Genomic DNA, 17476 nt, shown 5'->3' with positions numbered 1-17476 from the left:
AGTGTTCCTGCAGTGAATGTCACTTTTTGTTTTAAAATTATTTTCATTTTTTCTCATGTATAACACATTGTCCAAAATGTATTGAAAGATTAAGTACTCAAACTTATTCGTTGCGCAGCTACGTCTTGGTCTCTGGTCTTAAGATATAAACTTTCTTACATAGTACTACTCCGTTTCGCTTAGTTTCGAAAAGGTTGCCACACTTTCACTTCTCGTATACATATAATATACATCATCTCCATTATATAGAAATACACCATAGCCGTATACAAAGTTTCGGAAAACATAAAAACAAAAATTTTCCAACATGGAAATTGTACCTACAACCGAGTTGCCATGGATTGTGTATAGTAGTTTTCTTATGTTGTTTTACTCCGGCCACTCAAAGATGGACGTTAGCTCATAAACAAGCTCTGTATTGATAACATCTTAAGTTCGGTCCGGCCGAGCGCGACTATCTCAAGAGCCCTTAATCTGTCCAATAAACTTCCCAACTTCTCGACAAAAATATTATCAAGTATCCTTCAAAGTTAACCTATTAATATAATTGTTTCTAGATGCTTCGGCCCTCCATTTGTTCAGATATTTGTTTCATATTACAGGGTTTATCTGTATCGAATTATTTATTTAGCTTTTAGAAATTTCCTAGTCGATCCCTGCGAATAAAATATGTAACCATGTAAACTAAAGCAGGTCTAGTAGTATCATAAATTCTGTGGTAGCCACAGTTCCCATGGCTCACCAAATTGAGCGAAGACAATGACGGATAGTTTTAGTTAATGAGTCTGGTGCTTAGTATTAAGAAGTCCAACATTTATAGGCCCCAAGGTCGCTAGGTATGCAAAATGCATTTAAAAAGAGTCGAAGTGTTATATGAAGTCATTTAAACGTTCCTCCATTGAAAATTGTTTATTGCGTAGCCAAGTCTTTGATTACACACCATGGTGATCTGAAGTAGCAATATCTATTCTTTTCGTACTAAGCCGATGTCGAATCGAGACCTGGATAAGTCGTAGTAATTAGTCCAGGATTTCTGTTTATTGAGAGTCGAGTATGCAATATCTATTGTCAGTTTGTGGATTTACGAATCGATACGCTGGATTCGTTGACTGTAGTTGACTCAGTGCTATTGTCCTTACTGTTGACATATCGAAGGAGGAGCAGATATAATGTATAGGAAAATAAACGCTTAGCAGTTTGATTATTCGATACAATTTTTATAAATTTTATCGAGGAATCAAACAACAAATAAATATGCATAGGCAGTTACAAATATGCAGTCTTAGGGATATTTTGGGGTAATTTTACAGATAAACGGTTTATGGTCATCCAACTTTTTTTTTGTATATCGCAGGTATCATTTTGAGTGACAACAATATCCTCAATTCCTGCCCCAATGACAATGTTATCATTGCGAATAACCTCTTTGCTGCATCATCAATATTAGATCAGATCATCAATGGTGTAGTGTCGTTTTCGGTAGTTTTCGTGGTGATATCCGCTGGTAATGGCAGTGATAGTCATCATCTTTTAATCCAAAACAAATCTAAATAGTTATATTTTCAGGTAACATACCTACATAACGGTTACATAAGGGTTAAAACTGTACAAAACTAAAGCAATAAAAAAACGTATAAATCTCTTAAAAATAACGCTTGTTATTTAAATGTACATTATCCAGCGAGTTGGCTCCGTCGGATCTATCAATCATTTCCGGTGTGCGCGTCAACACATCGCCTCCCATAATTTAAGGCTTTTTCCCGGTTTTTTACGAGCGCCTGATTTTCAGTTTTTCTGCCCCCAAATGTCGCCGCTTCTCTGATTACACGTTCGTTAGTTTTTTGTGAAGTTAGCCTCAATTTTTATTTCGTCATCACTATTTTGAAACTTTGTGATTGCTGAGCTTTTTCATTTACTTATATATGACGATATAGGTATCGTTTCCACCCAAAATAACGATCTTATGTTTTCATCGACATCTATTTAATATTTCTTATTGCAAAAATATATAGTATACGTGAAGAGCCATGCTTCAGCACGAATGGGCCGGCTCGACCGGAGAAATACCACGTTCTCACAGAAAACCGACGTGAAACAGCGCTTGCTCTGTGTTTCGCCGAGTGAGTGAGTTTACCGGAGGCCCAATCCCCTACCCTATTCCCTTCCCTACCCTCCCCTTCCCTTTCCTACCCTCCCCTTCTCTTCCCTACACTCCCCTTCCCTTCCCTACCCTCCCCTATTCCCTCTTAAAAGGCTGGCAACGCACTGGCAGCTCTTATGATGCTACTAGTGTCCATGGGCGACGGAAGTTTCTTTCTATCAGGAGACCCGTTTGCTCGTTTGCCCCCTTATTTCATTAAAAAAATGTTTTTGAGTTACATCTTCTTGGAATGTTAAAAATGTATTTCAGTAATATAAAACCCAATATTATGCTGGTTTTCGGAGAACCAAAATACCACGGAACATTGTATCACCCGTAGCTAGAATTTAACGTCTCAATATTATATTTTGAAGGTTTTTTCTTCATGAAATTGGTCTCCTTTGTTGCAGCTGACATGAAAAGCGACCCACATCTCGTATGGATAATGTGTGACTTTGTGTGAGCACACGACCAAGATGGCTGCCCACTGGCCCAGAGGCGTCGTCGGTTTCGTCATTCTACTGTGGATTACAAGTAAGGTTTATAATAACTTAGCAAAATGAATTTAGGTATTGTATACACTTAAGGGCTCCCCACGGGTTCCCATATTTAACTGCGAATTCGCATCGCATCACATCGCAAATATTTGTGACAACACCATAAAGTTAATATACCTAGTGGAATAGAGCAACAATCTCGAGCTGTCAAACGAAACCGAAATTGGTTTCATCTGTGTGTGAAAATATGTGTACGTATACACTTGCACAAGCATGATTGAACATGATTTCTATGAGATTAAATTATCAACATGCGGCACGTGCCGACTGGACGTCAAAAAAAGAGTGCTCTTTTTATCACACAGTGTTACTGATAGTGACATCTCTCTTGCTCAGGCCTTTGTTTCTCTTTTCCGCTAGGTATATTAACTTTATGGACAAAACTCATATTAAAAATGACATTACGATGCAATACGATGCAGATTCGCAGTTTTGTGTGGGAGTTCTAAATGTACTCGAAATGTACTCGTAGAGCGCCTAAACTCTAAAGGCTTCTGTCCACGACGAGGCCGATTGATATCGGTGGAACTGATCTGAACGAACTTGTTTTGTTTATTCCATTTAACTGCACGAGCTTACCAACAGGTAGCCTCCTGACTTCTTTCTTCTAATAAAAATATATATTTTTTAACATATTTTACGTACGCACGAAATATGTTAGGAGAGCATAAAAGATCATTATTTTTAGCTCTCACGATAGAATGAGATTGGCCTTAGAATTAAGTTTGAAACTGAATAATTAGCTTAAAAATACACTAAAGTTCTCCATTTTGCTACTTAATTCGAGAAAGCTTTTTAGCTGATTAACTTGTGAAACACTGGACCTGATCCAAGGCATAAGTCACCATTACTGCTAATGCTTGATTAACAAGAATTCTATGAATATTTATGGATCCTAGATGTAGATTTTGATAGAATCTTACATTTTGCGGAATAGAATATATAAAAATAAAGATAAACGTACTTAACTATTAATAAAAATATTTTTTATGTTTCAAAATTTACGCAATCGTCTTAAGTACTCCTAAGAAAAAGAAGTTTTTAACTACTACTTTCTCTTCTTTACTTTCTTTTTCGACTAATTTATTGAGAACCCTAATTTACATCTTCAAGTAGCAATTAGCGCCGCGACTGAAAGCCTTCCTCATTGAGTGAAAAAATACTCCTACCTTTGATCCCCCGAGAGGGTTCCGAAATAGATACTCCGTAGTAATGATAAAGTGAATTCTTCTTTTAAGAATCGAAGAGATATTTTATTAAAGCTTCTAATAACTTCGCCGTACAACAAAGACGTAACATTTCAACAATTATTCATAGTCACGTAGACCGCTTATTGAGTTGGGAGTTTCTAAAATATCTACGCGACAAACAAAATTATGAATGCAGCGTACACGGGTAAAATTATACGGTAACTCAATTGGTACCGGCAAAATTGTAGATAAATGTTCCTAGTCAGCAATGGGAGTAAATATACCGGTGCGAAGCGGTTTAAACCGGTTTTCTCCGGCGCAAACCGGCCCCATCCGGCTTCGGGTATCCACCGCGCGGAATGCAGGTGCAATATCTCAGGCTGTCGCTCGTTCAGATGCATGCCTGTATCGGATTGCCTCGCGTTGTAAACTGCCATACACTCCGAAATAGATAGCGTTTGCGACACGTTGTTTATCAGATTACCAGCTCCAGACTGGAAATTTTCTATTGTCAAAACTTGTTCCTCAAACTTTAAACGTACGTCAGTGAAATGTATTTTGCAAAACATTTTACAGTTTGAATATTATGAATGTTTGTTACAACTAGTCTTGTTATAATTGAAGACTTGCGTGGATGAAGTGGGTATCTAATAATTTGAAAACTGTATTTTTCTCACATAAATGGATGCATGCTCTAGGATCGGTGAAATTTATTTGAAAATATAAAAAATGTGGATATAGCTAGATGATAAAGTAGGTAAGTTTCAACGTTTGTTTAAATTATAAGGGAAAAGTCGGCCAAGTGCAAGTCGGACTCACGCACGAAGGATTCCGTACCGGTATAGAGCGAAAGTAGACAAAAAATTGTGTTTTTTGTATGGGACCCTTAAATATTTATTTTATTTTAATTTTATTATTATTTATTAAAGTACACATACAATTGAGGATTTTGTGAAATTTTCAAGTGCCTACCTGTTGCCATTACTGATGCCAAGCAAAAAATGCTGAAAAAATCACGTTTGTTGTATGGGAGCCCTCCTTAAATATATAATTTATTTTGTTTTTAGTATGTTGTTATAGAGGTAACATAAATACATAATCGTGAAAATTTCAACTCTAGCTTCTTTTTTAATAAAATAAGTGGACAAACGAGCAAACGGGTCACCTGATGGAAAGCAACTTCCGTCGCCCATGGACACTCGCAGCATCAGGAGAGCTGCAGGTGCGTTGCCGGCCTTTTAAGAGGGAATAGGGTAATAGGGGAGGGTAGGGAAGGGAATAGGAGAGGATAGAGAAGGGAATTGGGCGTCCGGTAAGTTCACTCACTCGGCGAAACACAGCGCAAGCGCTGTTTCACGCCGATTTTCTGTGAGAACGTGGTATTTCTTCGGTCGAGCCAGCCCATTCATGCCGAAGCATGGCTCTCCCACGTTTAATTACTATTATCGTTCGTATCGCAGCGTATAATACGCTATTATCGTTCTTGAGTTACAGCCTGGAGACAGACAGGCGGACAGACAGACAGACAGCCATCGAAATCTTAGTAATAGGGTCCCGTTTTTACTCTTTGGGTACGGAACCCTAAAAATGAGTAATTGCTCTTATGTTGTATAATGTTAGTTACCAACTTTATCCAGTCATGTCTTTAATTTTGAATTCACTGTTGATTCTTCAACCGTTCTCGGTTGTCAGGAATGGGTTCATAGCTGTCGTAACCATTTATTAATTATTTTTAATTTTAATTGCTTTACTGTAATAAATGTATAAAGTTGTTTTCCTTCAGGAACAGCTTACTCAGAAAATTTGACAAAATTGGAACACTCGAATATTATACAAATTCAACCCCGTTTCTACGAACACAGCGCTCAAAAATATTTACTGGAAAAGCAGTAATAGTGTTATTTGAATATATTAAGTCGTGTGGTTTCCTCCAGGATATTGTACAAAACATTATGTATTACCGTTATAGTTTATCTTATATCTTTAAAGTTTGAACGAGCAATTCTTGTATATATATATATATATATATATATACAAGAATTGCTCGTTCAAACTTTAAAGATATATATATATATATATATATATATATATATATATATATATATATATATATATATATATATATATATATATATATATATATATATATATAATTGGAATCTTGGAATCGGCTCCAACGATTTTCAAACTTAGTATATAGGGGTTCCGGGGGCGATAAATCGATTCATTTTCGGTCAAATAGCTAGTTTATCTTTATGTAGGCATGGTCAGTACTGGGCGACTATACGACCAAGACCAAAAAAATTAATCGGCCGTAATATATTTGATTGCGGTAACAACTACATGATGCCCGCAACTCTGTTGCGCCAATATTCGTTAATCGCGCGGGAATCGTACATTTTCCGGGGTAAAAAGTACCATCTGGTCTTTCCCGGGACTCAGAGTATCTCCATGCCAAATTTCAGCAAAATCGGTTCAGCGGTTTGAGCGTGAAGAGGTAACAAACAGGAGGACAGACAGACACACTTTCGCATTTATACTATTAGTATGGATCTGCCGCACTCAGAAACCAATAATAATATTACTGTTATCAAATAAAGATTTTGACATAATCCCCATACATTATCTGTCAAACTTTTAATGAAATTGAAATTTTATAAAAATTCAATGTAAGTATTTTTATTTACATTCAGAAAAAAAAACGGAGTAGACCATACACCTTTCTGTCATTAAAATTCGAAATAACCATAATAATATCGATAAATTTCAGCCTACGTGTCCAAACATGAGGGGAGATGAAACTACAATAACGAATGGGAAGGGCACATCGAACGGAGCTTATATGTTAATCAAACATAAAACAGGGGAGAGATATTACCAGAACTCGTATAAGTAACAAAAAAGATATCATCCGCGAATGTCCGACGAGATTATTCTTCTGCGGCGTCTGCAAATCCAATAATTCGTTATATTGAAGAAAGTTTCCCACAAAGTTGCCGTCTCGAAATGATTTTCTTTGACCCGGCTTCAGCCATTATTAGTATTATTCCGATTCGCCAATATTCCGAATCCGGGATTTGTATTCGCTGTAAAATATTCAATGGCCGGCTCATTTTTAATATCTCTTACCGCTTAGAACAAACCTACGCGTCAGTGACGGAACGTCAAGTTGCGTCAAGTTGTCAAATGTGTGTTTTGTATTATTACAAAACACACATTTGACAACTTGACGCTCCGCTTCGCAGTCGCCTGGTCGCGTAGGTTTGACCTAAGCTGGTGTTGTCCTGAGTTAATCAATTTTACCTTGGGTTACACTCAACAGGTTACATAAATCCCTATAATATAAAATGTATCCGGGACACACTCGCACTTAACATATTACTCGCAATGTCTTCGTAATAAATAAGAAAAAAAAATCCAGCTTTCAAAGGTTTTTTTTTCATTGTAAAGATTAATCAATATTAATCAAGCATCAATAATTTATTTTTGAATTGAAATAATGATTAATTACGGATCCAAAAACATTTGACAAAATTAAGCTGATCATATATGACCCGTCTATTTAGAACGGTTGCATACTACCGTCCATTCAGAATGACGGCGTTTTAACCATTCCAGGAATTATCTTAGACTGCGATCACTACATTTAGTTTTTTTTTTGCGCTGAAGGCAGGTCAAGTAGCCCTGATGTCACTGCGACCCTTGCGGATCTATTGTGACTCCTTCGCATTAGAGTACCGTCCCCAACCCAATGCTGCTCATAAACTGAACGATGTGGTTGGGGTTGGTGCCACGAATTTCCTCTGTAGATGAGTATTCGTAGCGACTAAGGCGCTTGTAGTAGAGCAGGACAGTCAAGGAGGAGGTGTATTATAGGTGTCTCGTCCTCCTCCTCGCAGAATCTGCAAGTCGTTACATTTACGTTTACATTTAGATTTAAAGTATCTGGATGACCGAGCTTTGCTCGGTATAGCAAACACTCATTGACTTCGTGTTACTTAGTAACGCCATCTGCTGGTCGTTAAAACAATTAGTTGCTAACAAAATAGTATTATTATTCGCCAATAGATGTCAGGAAGAGTTATATTTTTCAGTTTATCGATTATCGATAAAACACGAATAAAAAGACATTTTCGCTCAGTGAGCGAAAAAATGGCTCACAACGCATTGTGGTAATAGTGAAACGGCCACGACGCGAAATTCGCGTCGTGGCCCTAGTGAAAACGGCCACGACGCGTTGTGGTAATCACAGAAATACCACAAAGCGAAATTCGTGTCGTGGCTGATGTGCTATTCGACCACAACGCGTTGTGGTAATCGAGTAAAACCATGACGCGTTCTGAGCATTTAAAAACAGCCACGACGCGAATCCGTGTTGTGGCCCTAATGAAAACGGCCACGACGCGTTCTGAAACCAGGCTTGTTACTCAGGAGTAATTTTATAGCGTCCAAGTGTGTGCGCAATACACAAGAGCACTCTGGTTTCAATGAAACCAAGCCAGTTGAGCAGAAGTCAATTCATAGTGCCCAAGTGTGTGTGCAATACACAAGAGCACTCTGGTTTCAATGAAACCAGGCCAAGTACGCATGAGTTATTTTATAGTGCCCAAGTGTGTGCGCAATACACAGGAGCACTCTGGTTGTTACGCAGGAGTTATGTTATAGTGCCCAAGTGTGTGCGCAATATACAAGAGCACTCTGGTTCCAATGAAGCCAGAGTGCTCTTACTTGCTACAGATAGCATATTAATTTATTTAAAATATTTTTTTGTATATAAATTTTATTGGTGTTCCTTTAATTCCGTTTACGTGACTTTTGTAAAAAGGCGATTCAAAGTTTTTGCTGCTTCTAGTCTTGTAGATCTACATCTACTTGAATTTTGAAACAGACTTATAGCAAATTCTAGACATCTAATTGATTGTAATAACTTTCGTAAAACACAAAGCAAGTTGAAACTCGTATTTTACGTTTCCAATGCCAATTTCCGGCACCAATTTCTCGACTCAGGGTAAACACTCGTTTCGTTGAACTCTTAGAATCTTCATACATCAAAGGTTTCCCATATAATGGAGCTACCTGGTAATAATAATTGTTTCTACTGTTTGCCTTTATCTCGATTTACTCATTGATTGCTACTGTCAAATATAATGATTGCTTGTGTGAGTTTTCTCTAAGTTGGTACGGCTTAAATTAGCATAAATTATATAGCCTTAATGATATGCTTTTTTAGGCTTTTTAAAATTATAATTAGATCATATTATTATGATTTTGATTCTTGTTGCTTAGGGTGACAAATTTTTAACCTATCAACTCCGGAGCGGTCGAATTCGACCGCGTAAAAATCAAAATCAAAAATATTTATTTCCAAATAGGTCAACAAAGTTAACACTTTTAGAACGTCGTGTCTACATGAGGCCCACCACCGGTTCGGGAACTACCAACGTAAGCAATAGATTTCCCAGAAATCCGCGATCGAAGGATTAATCCAATCAAGGTTATTATTATAATTCTCCTCCTTATAATCTGAAGATTAACATCTTATATATAAAATTCTCGTGTCACAATATTACCTCGATTTTTACCAAATTTTTTACGCATATTCAGTAGGTCTGAGAATCGGCTACTAGCTACCTTTTATATTGATAAGTGCACCAGCAGTATTTCCGGACCTATACGATCTGCAAACCTTCAAGAAAAGAGCGTATTTCCTCTTAAAAGGCCGGCAACGCACCTGCAGCTTTTCTGATGTTGCGAGTGTCCATGGGCGACGGTAGTTGCTTACCATCAGGTGACCCGTTTGCTCGTTTGCCCCCTTATTTAATAAAAACAAAAGTGCATTTGTTGAATAAATAATAGTTAATTATTACAACTCAAGACTGACGGCGACCATAGTTTGTGCGACGGGATAGCGATGGACGTTGCCATGGTGACATACTTATTTAGTCACTACAATAAAATAATACGGGCGAAATACTTTATATGGCAAAGAAACGTTTGCCGGGACAGCTACGAGTAGTATTATTATATACAATATTTTAGATTTATATTTTAGAAGAAGAGATCAATATTATTAGTATAACTTGAGAACTTCTGGTCGACTTAAGGCTGCCTGCGTATGGTATGTTTTTAATTGGATATGAACTTTAAAAGCAGCTTCTTATTTTAAAAATATTATCACTTTGCAAAACAAACAAAACACTTACCGTACTCGTCTTTAGCGCTCTTACAGACGAACGGCACGTGTCGGCGGCATGTGTCGGCGGCAGTCGACGGCAGTTGACGGCACGTGTCGGCGGCAGTTGACAGTTGTTTTGATTTTCAACATTGTTTTATTCTGCAATCATGGTCACCCTACAATTTAAGTAGGAGTACGATGCGGCTAAACGTGGGCCGCCTTATTGAAGAACGTATCGCAATTACAATCCGGCTAATCGTCCACACGCCGCATTACAAAACGACTAGCCGTAATGTAATACGGCTAAATATACAATCCGCCTGCGACATATACATAGCAAAAAAGCTGTCCGTACCAAGACCTCTAATTACATTTTGTAACATTTAGGTAGGTACATTAACCTGCAAGTGAAACTTAATACTTAATATACCTGTCTTAACCCAGTTCTCAAGTTGGGTCAGGTGAAATTCCAGCTTAATCGAATCTGTCAATCAAAATACGTCCCAAGTGTCTAGACATTTAGGCTCCAAATAGATTAGCCGAAATCCAGTGGCCGGAGGCGTATGGGAATTACTTGCAAGATCGCTTAGTAAATCTGTAGGTATTAGGGATGTAAGGACTCGTATGATATGCAATCAAACCCTAGCGTGGGTTGGCTTAATCTATGCATACCGTATTAAGTATTGTGCGGACCTTTCTCATCTCATCAATTCGTCGATATGAAAACTATTTATTATAATATTATAGTTCAGCGTATAGTAATAAAGGCCGTATCCTTTCTATTTTTTAAAATTAATTTACCAGTTTCAAGGACTTATATAAAACGACGCAACGACTACGATGGCTCGCTGACCGCTTGTCTTTACAAGCTTTCCTTCCTTTTGCATTACTCTACAGTACTACTTTAAAATTAATTGGTCACAATAACACATAATCTTATATCTTTAAACGAGCAATTCTTGTATATATATATGATCCAGCTAGGAATCATTTCTAGAAAATGTCATTTTCATCGGATAGCTCGGTCAAACAGCTAGTATAGTGAAAAATGAAAAATATTTATATTTTTAATTCGTTTAAAAATTAATACTTATAGTTGTAAATAAAGATATCAATAAATATAATTTGTTATAATATAAACCAAAGAGATAAAACTCTTTGTATTAGCTTGTATTATTAGGTAGTCTTTAAACTAAGCAGACCGATTCTAGTAAAATTGGGCACCAATTTTATTAGAATAAAAAAAAATTCAGACTCCAAAGAAACGCAGATTTCCCTCAATAGACCTCGCTTCGTATATATACATTAAGTTAATGACACGCTCAGAGTTTCACAAAGTTAAGATTCGAGAGACAATAAATCATTCAAGACAAATTACACTCAAGCGAATCTCATGTGTGAATGAAGCGTAATGAATATAAAATCAATAATTAATAAGTCTAATGTGTGGCGTCAAGTAAGAGTAATGGATGGAATACTCAGCCGAATAACTTCCCGATTTCGTTAAAACTTTCTTAATATTCTTAAGTGATAATAAATTGAGTGATCTTGCTGTGCTGGTCGATGAGTTAATATGCGGCGTACTGTTGAGGATATGTATAGTTCTTAAACTATACATATCCTAGCTAGTTAAGCCCATACCTCACCGGGATGCCGTGGCAACGTGTCCAGCGACGTTACTATGGCTACCTCTGGCGTCTCTACGTTGCGGCAAAGCGCTTTGCATTATCTGAGGATATCACTAAAATCAGCGACTGATTGAGTGACGGAGCATGAAAAGACGTGCAAACAACTGGCAATCGCTAAATCGCGGAACTGGATCGCCGCATGTGGAGCGGTCGACTCTAGCTACGCTGGCTACTTGGCAACGTCGCCAGTTAGTCGTCAGGAGAGTTACACGGCATACTTCTCAATAGAACTAGAGCCTGGCTTCCGTTAGGTATGGCTCTTACGGTCAATGATTATTGACAATTATGTTAAGGCGGTCCCCCTAGGCCCTACGGAGATGCCGTAATTTACCGCTTTTTAGAGCTTTATAACTCATAATTTGAAAGCTACAAAACTATGATAAAAATAGACCAATAATCTTCACTATACGAACATTCCTTTCCACGTTATTAATTTCCTATTTTTGTTTATTATATTCATGATATCAACTTCCAAAGTAAAACCAATTTATTAAAATTCAAGCATACATTCAGCATCTCCCTAGTACTTACAAATTACTATTATTTGAGACACTCGCCAATAGATCGACAATGTCATAAAGTACATAATTATTATACGTTTTAATTTTTTTAGGTAAATTTTGAACTAAGATAAGTAAAAAAATAAAATTTTGGTGCCATCTCGGCAACGCGGCAAATGTGTGGTCAAGGTCGTTTCCTCGGGGTTCGGCCTTAATTGCAATAAATTAATGGTACAAGAGTATTATTTTATTGCAATAAAATATACGGTGCCACCTCAGGTTTTCCTCGTTTTTCAAGCAACAGAACAACGAATATTACATTTAAGACAAACATATGAGAACATTTAAAAGATAATAATCGAGGAACTAGACAACAGATGCTGCAACAATTGCAACAAGAGCAGTCTCGTTAAATATATCTGCCACTTAGCCTGATTAAACTTTTGTGATTACGAGAAAAGAATTCATTGCTAAATACTGAAATCTTTTCAGAAATCGCCTTTTAGCAGAAAATATACCTATAATGGTGTTTCGTATTCCGTTAATATCTGTGTTTTTGTTCTACAAGGTGAAACAAAACTAAGTGACAATGTGTGTGGTACGTGTTCCTTTAATAAAGTTTACTATGAAACTAGCAGCGCCGATTTTTTTGGTGATTTGTATGTGCAAGCCAAGCAACACAATATATATATATATATATATATATATATATATATATATATATATATATATATATATATATATATATATATATATATATATATCACAATTTTTTTACATACAAATAGGAAAAAAAGTTTCTCTTTCAGCGCTCTATAGGAGACCCATACACACTTTCAACTATTATCATTTATCACTTAGTTTTGTTATACACTGTATAGAGAGCAACAAGACAGGAGTGACGTGGTATGCAGATATAATCAGATACTATATATTAAGTGACGTTTGCAACTCATTTTTCGCGCGGAAAGCTTATCTCCATACCAAATTTGACCAAAATCGGTTCAACGGCTTAGGCGTTAAGAGACAGACAGACATACGGTCTGGTTTATTATATGAGTATGGATTATATTTATAACACATAATATGTTACCCCGGATATTATTCACCATTGACACCTCATCCATTAAAATTAACACTGTAATGCGGTAATTACACACTTTGAACACATAAAACAAGGCCTTTGCATTCGTTGTTGATGGTTTATATAGCATTTTCAAAGGAAAATACTCTTCAAATACTGGAGTGCTTCAGAAAATAATATTTTCGAGCCGGGTGCAGGCTTGTACCTAAGAGACATTTTCACAATAAACACTCGTATAGTGAAGGAAAACATCGTGAGAACACCCGCATTTCATTCATTCTTCTAGACTGGGCCGACTGTGTTGTAAGAATGAGAATGAGAGATGGGCAACCATAGAGACATTAAACCATAAAATATAATTTTATGGTTTAATGTCTATTATTTATGGTTTAATGTCAATTACTTTATGACATATAATATTATAGTATGTCATAAAGTGGCATTTTAATTATAGAATTTTTGTCGGTCGTGATTAGCCGCGGTAAAGATCGGACCTTAAGTTTATGTCCACAGTTTTTTCATACTTCCGCATTTCTACTGGTGGCCGTGCTAGCCCGGCTGGAGCGCTGTGTTCTTTTGTGTTTTTGGGTTTAACTATAATATTATTATATTAAAATACAAGATGACCCGGTGAACTTCTTATCACTTGGACAGTGAACTTCCACAAATATTTGTCTACAAGAAGCCAGAAGTACTAGCTGGCTATCCTAGATTAAAAAAACTGGCATCGTGTAGCTCGGGCATAAGACATTTTACTTACTGAATTATACTCGTACACACATACTATATTTTATACTTACATACTACAATTTAAAATCCCATTTAATAACTAATTCACTACACTTACACACACTAAAGCGGTGTGGCTACCCGATCGAAAGTACTGAAACTAGTGTATTTATGTGCTCGCTCTGAGCCCCCAAACTAGCTGATCTCCAAGTTGGAGGCAATAAATCCACCGAATTGCTTTCCAGACTCCATAGAAGATCCGATGTTTTTCAGAACACTAGTTTTACTCTACGGATTTATTTGTTTACTCGAATTCTTTGAGGTATAAAGACATCTGGCGGTAATCGTACATCGATAAAATGTAGTCGACCTTTTCCGTGATGTCTTATGCTTTATCTTTACCCATTACCATCAGGGTAGTATTTTTTAATATAATTTTTTCTGGGATAAAAAGTAGTTTGGGCGTGAAGAGATAACAGACTAGCCCTCGGTTACTGAAAGGTCTGTCAATTCACTGATCAACTAACACTGCGGTTAATTTGTCAGAATTCCGAATTTCAATTTCTCAGACGATATCGAATCCTAAATTCTTCTTCATTACAGAAACGGAATTGATTATAATATACATTTTTTGCAAATAAAACGAGTACTGCAAATAAACAGTTTATTTGCATAATCGACGTATTTCTTACGAATTTTTATTAAAACTTCATAATAAATGTGTTTGCGAACTTTAAAGTAACGTAGTTTCAAAAAGAAAATGTAGATTCACATAAAAAATCAATTGAATTCATAAGTTAATTTACCCACATGGGACCGATTAGTTGACACAGCTTTTGACAAACCTTTAATCTTTGATCACGGCTTGACAAGCGTTTCGGAAACCCAAAATGGCGGTTGACATGTCGTTCTCGAGTCAAATTGTACAGCTACTAAAACTAACTAACCGTGCTTCTAGCAACCAAACTAGCAACCCAATTGTTACTTGACAAGAGATTTAACAGGTGAATAGTTAATTTTAGCCCCAATTTCACCAACGACTATTAAAGTTAACGCCGGAATTAGTATCACGTTACCTCTTTCGATTTTCATATGAATGAAAGAGAAGACATTACATTTTAACAAGCTGTTGGTGAAATTGGGGCTAAGTGTTGATCTGCCTTTCAGAAACCGGGAGTTACAATCTTGTTAAAATGTAATGTCTTCTCTTTCATTCATATGAACTAGGAATAATTTTTAGAAAATCTCATTTTCATCGAATACCGAGCAAAACTCGGTGAAATAGCTAGTATAAGTATAAAGTAACCATAACGTCTGTAAATAAAGTGTGGATCGTATCGTAAGCAGGTAAAAGTATAATTTTAAAGAAGAGATGGGCTTGTAAATAACGTTTGCATTTCGCTACTAAGATTTTAGTTTTAATATTATCATCGTTTAAATATTTCGACATAATCTCCATTCATTTTCTGTCAAAGTCTTCACTTAATAAAAGATGAGTGATCATTAAATCGAAGTAATCAAAAAAGAATGACGATGATGATGATGAAGGCGATATCATGTTGTGTACAACGAAATATCTAACCTCAGTAATAAGTTTTTACTTCTCAAGGGATCGTCCAAGTTTTGGGTAAACTATTTTCATTAAAATACATAGAGAGCTCGGTTATTGAAATAATATTCAGATAATATTATACTTTATAGAATATTAAGTTTTTGGGGACTACATTTTGTGAACCGGGATAAGACATTTGCTAAAGCGAGTCTTAGATTGTTATAACTAAACTGACTGCCGCACTCCGACCTTACTTATCTGTAATTAAGTGAATGTATTTAAAGGAATTTGTAATGTAATTAACTGAATCTGTAAATTGTTTAGGTGTTACTTTTACTGCGACCTAAAAAAGTTGCTAACTGGCCTAATTTTTTATGGAGTCTAAATTGTTGTTTCAGAGCCTATTATTAGCATATTTTCTCGTTACTTTCATTATAGCATTGGACTAATATAGATAATATATTAAATAACCTCCGTGACCCAGACGTTTAGAGCGTGGGTTTTGACTCGGACGTCGTCTGTTCGATGTTGAAATATCCTTCGCTAAAATTTCCTTATTGTTTCCAAGTTTGATTGGGACAATGTAGATCGATCGCCTGATTGTCTGAGAAGAAATAAACTATGACATGTAAAAATACATTTAAACGAAGTTTGTTATCGCGCGTTCGGCGTAAAGGAGGCTAGGCAGAATGATATATTTTGACCTCGACACTTTTTTATTAGTACCTGCACGGTATGGGAAGAGGGCGTTGATAGTATTCCTGTGCGTCTACTAGATGGCTTTTTTGAGAATAAACGTTTTTGTATTCCTGGGCGTCAATAGATGGCGTTTTTAATATTTTTTTTGGGTACTTATACAGGTTTTTTGAACCTAAGAAATAACTTCGTTCCATTCGGGTGCCCCTTGACACCTCTCAAGTTTTAAATTTTATTATTATAATATAGGGCATGTATTATTTCATTAAGTACATGTCACCATGAATTATTAAATAAAAATTGTGACACAATATTTTAATGTCATAAAATTGAGCGACTCGTGGGATTATAAAAAAAATCTATCCGTGCCATTGTGAAACTAGGTTGGCGAGTAGTCAAAGCGATTGTGCCCCTCGTTTTCACGCTAGGCTAGTCAACGCTGCACCCTTATCCGCTTTCTCTATTAAAAATTCAACGCACAATGCCTCACGTGCATCTACGTTATAATAAGGCTTTCGTCAAATAATACGCTCATATTTTCATCTCGCACAATGGCCGAATCAAATTGAATGGATTTTTCAGCGTTTTGTGCGTTCTTTTGGGCCATAAATAGGTCACACGTTAATTGGAAACGTTTAATTACTAAGTCTGGAAATATTCATAAGGCCTAAGTTTCCTATTAGCTATGTCCACACTATGCGCTTTTGTCTTCAATTTTCGTCATCTTCTTTCGTTCAACTTTCGTTTTCGCGCATACAATAATTGAATACGTCAACGAACGCAACGCCAACATTGTCATTTTTGTTTTTTGGATACGGTCAGAGGGCATGCGTCGTGGGCATGCCTCACGTTCGCTATTGACTGCGCTATAAAGCATGTGACGCATGCCCTTGACAAACTTGACGACAAAGCTATTGAATAGCTTTGTCCACACTGTGCCTTTTTCTATTCGTCAAGGGCATGCGTTATAGCGCAGTCAACAGCGAACGTGAGGCATGCCCGCGGCGCACACCCTCTGACCGTATCCAAAACTTCCAAAATGACAATATTGGCGTTGCATTCAATTATTGAATGCGCCAATATGAAAGTTGATGACGAAAATTGAAGATGAAAGTACACACTATGTAATCATGACCGCGTCGAATTGATACCATCCTTTTTTGAA

At 36.6% G+C, this 17476-nt stretch overlaps 1 protein-coding gene across 1 annotated transcript in view; it reads left to right on the top strand.

Moving 5' to 3' along the window:
• LOC121731213 overlaps positions 1-17476 on the top strand; it is a 223829-nt gene that overhangs the window by 41286 nt on the left and 165067 nt on the right. The window contains exon 2 of the mRNA XM_042120568.1: positions 2551-2674. Within this exon, the coding sequence (XP_041976502.1) occupies positions 2617-2674 (58 nt within the window). The 5' untranslated portion in view covers positions 2551-2616. The remainder of the gene's footprint in view (positions 1-2550; positions 2675-17476) is intronic.

Source organism: Aricia agestis, chromosome 10 (genome assembly GCF_905147365.1).
Source record: "Aricia agestis chromosome 10, ilAriAges1.1, whole genome shotgun sequence".
Classification (NCBI taxonomy): domain Eukaryota; kingdom Metazoa; phylum Arthropoda; class Insecta; order Lepidoptera; family Lycaenidae; genus Aricia; species Aricia agestis.
Note: the sequence above shows the minus strand (reverse complement) of the source record. Positions and strands in the feature narration are given on the sequence as shown.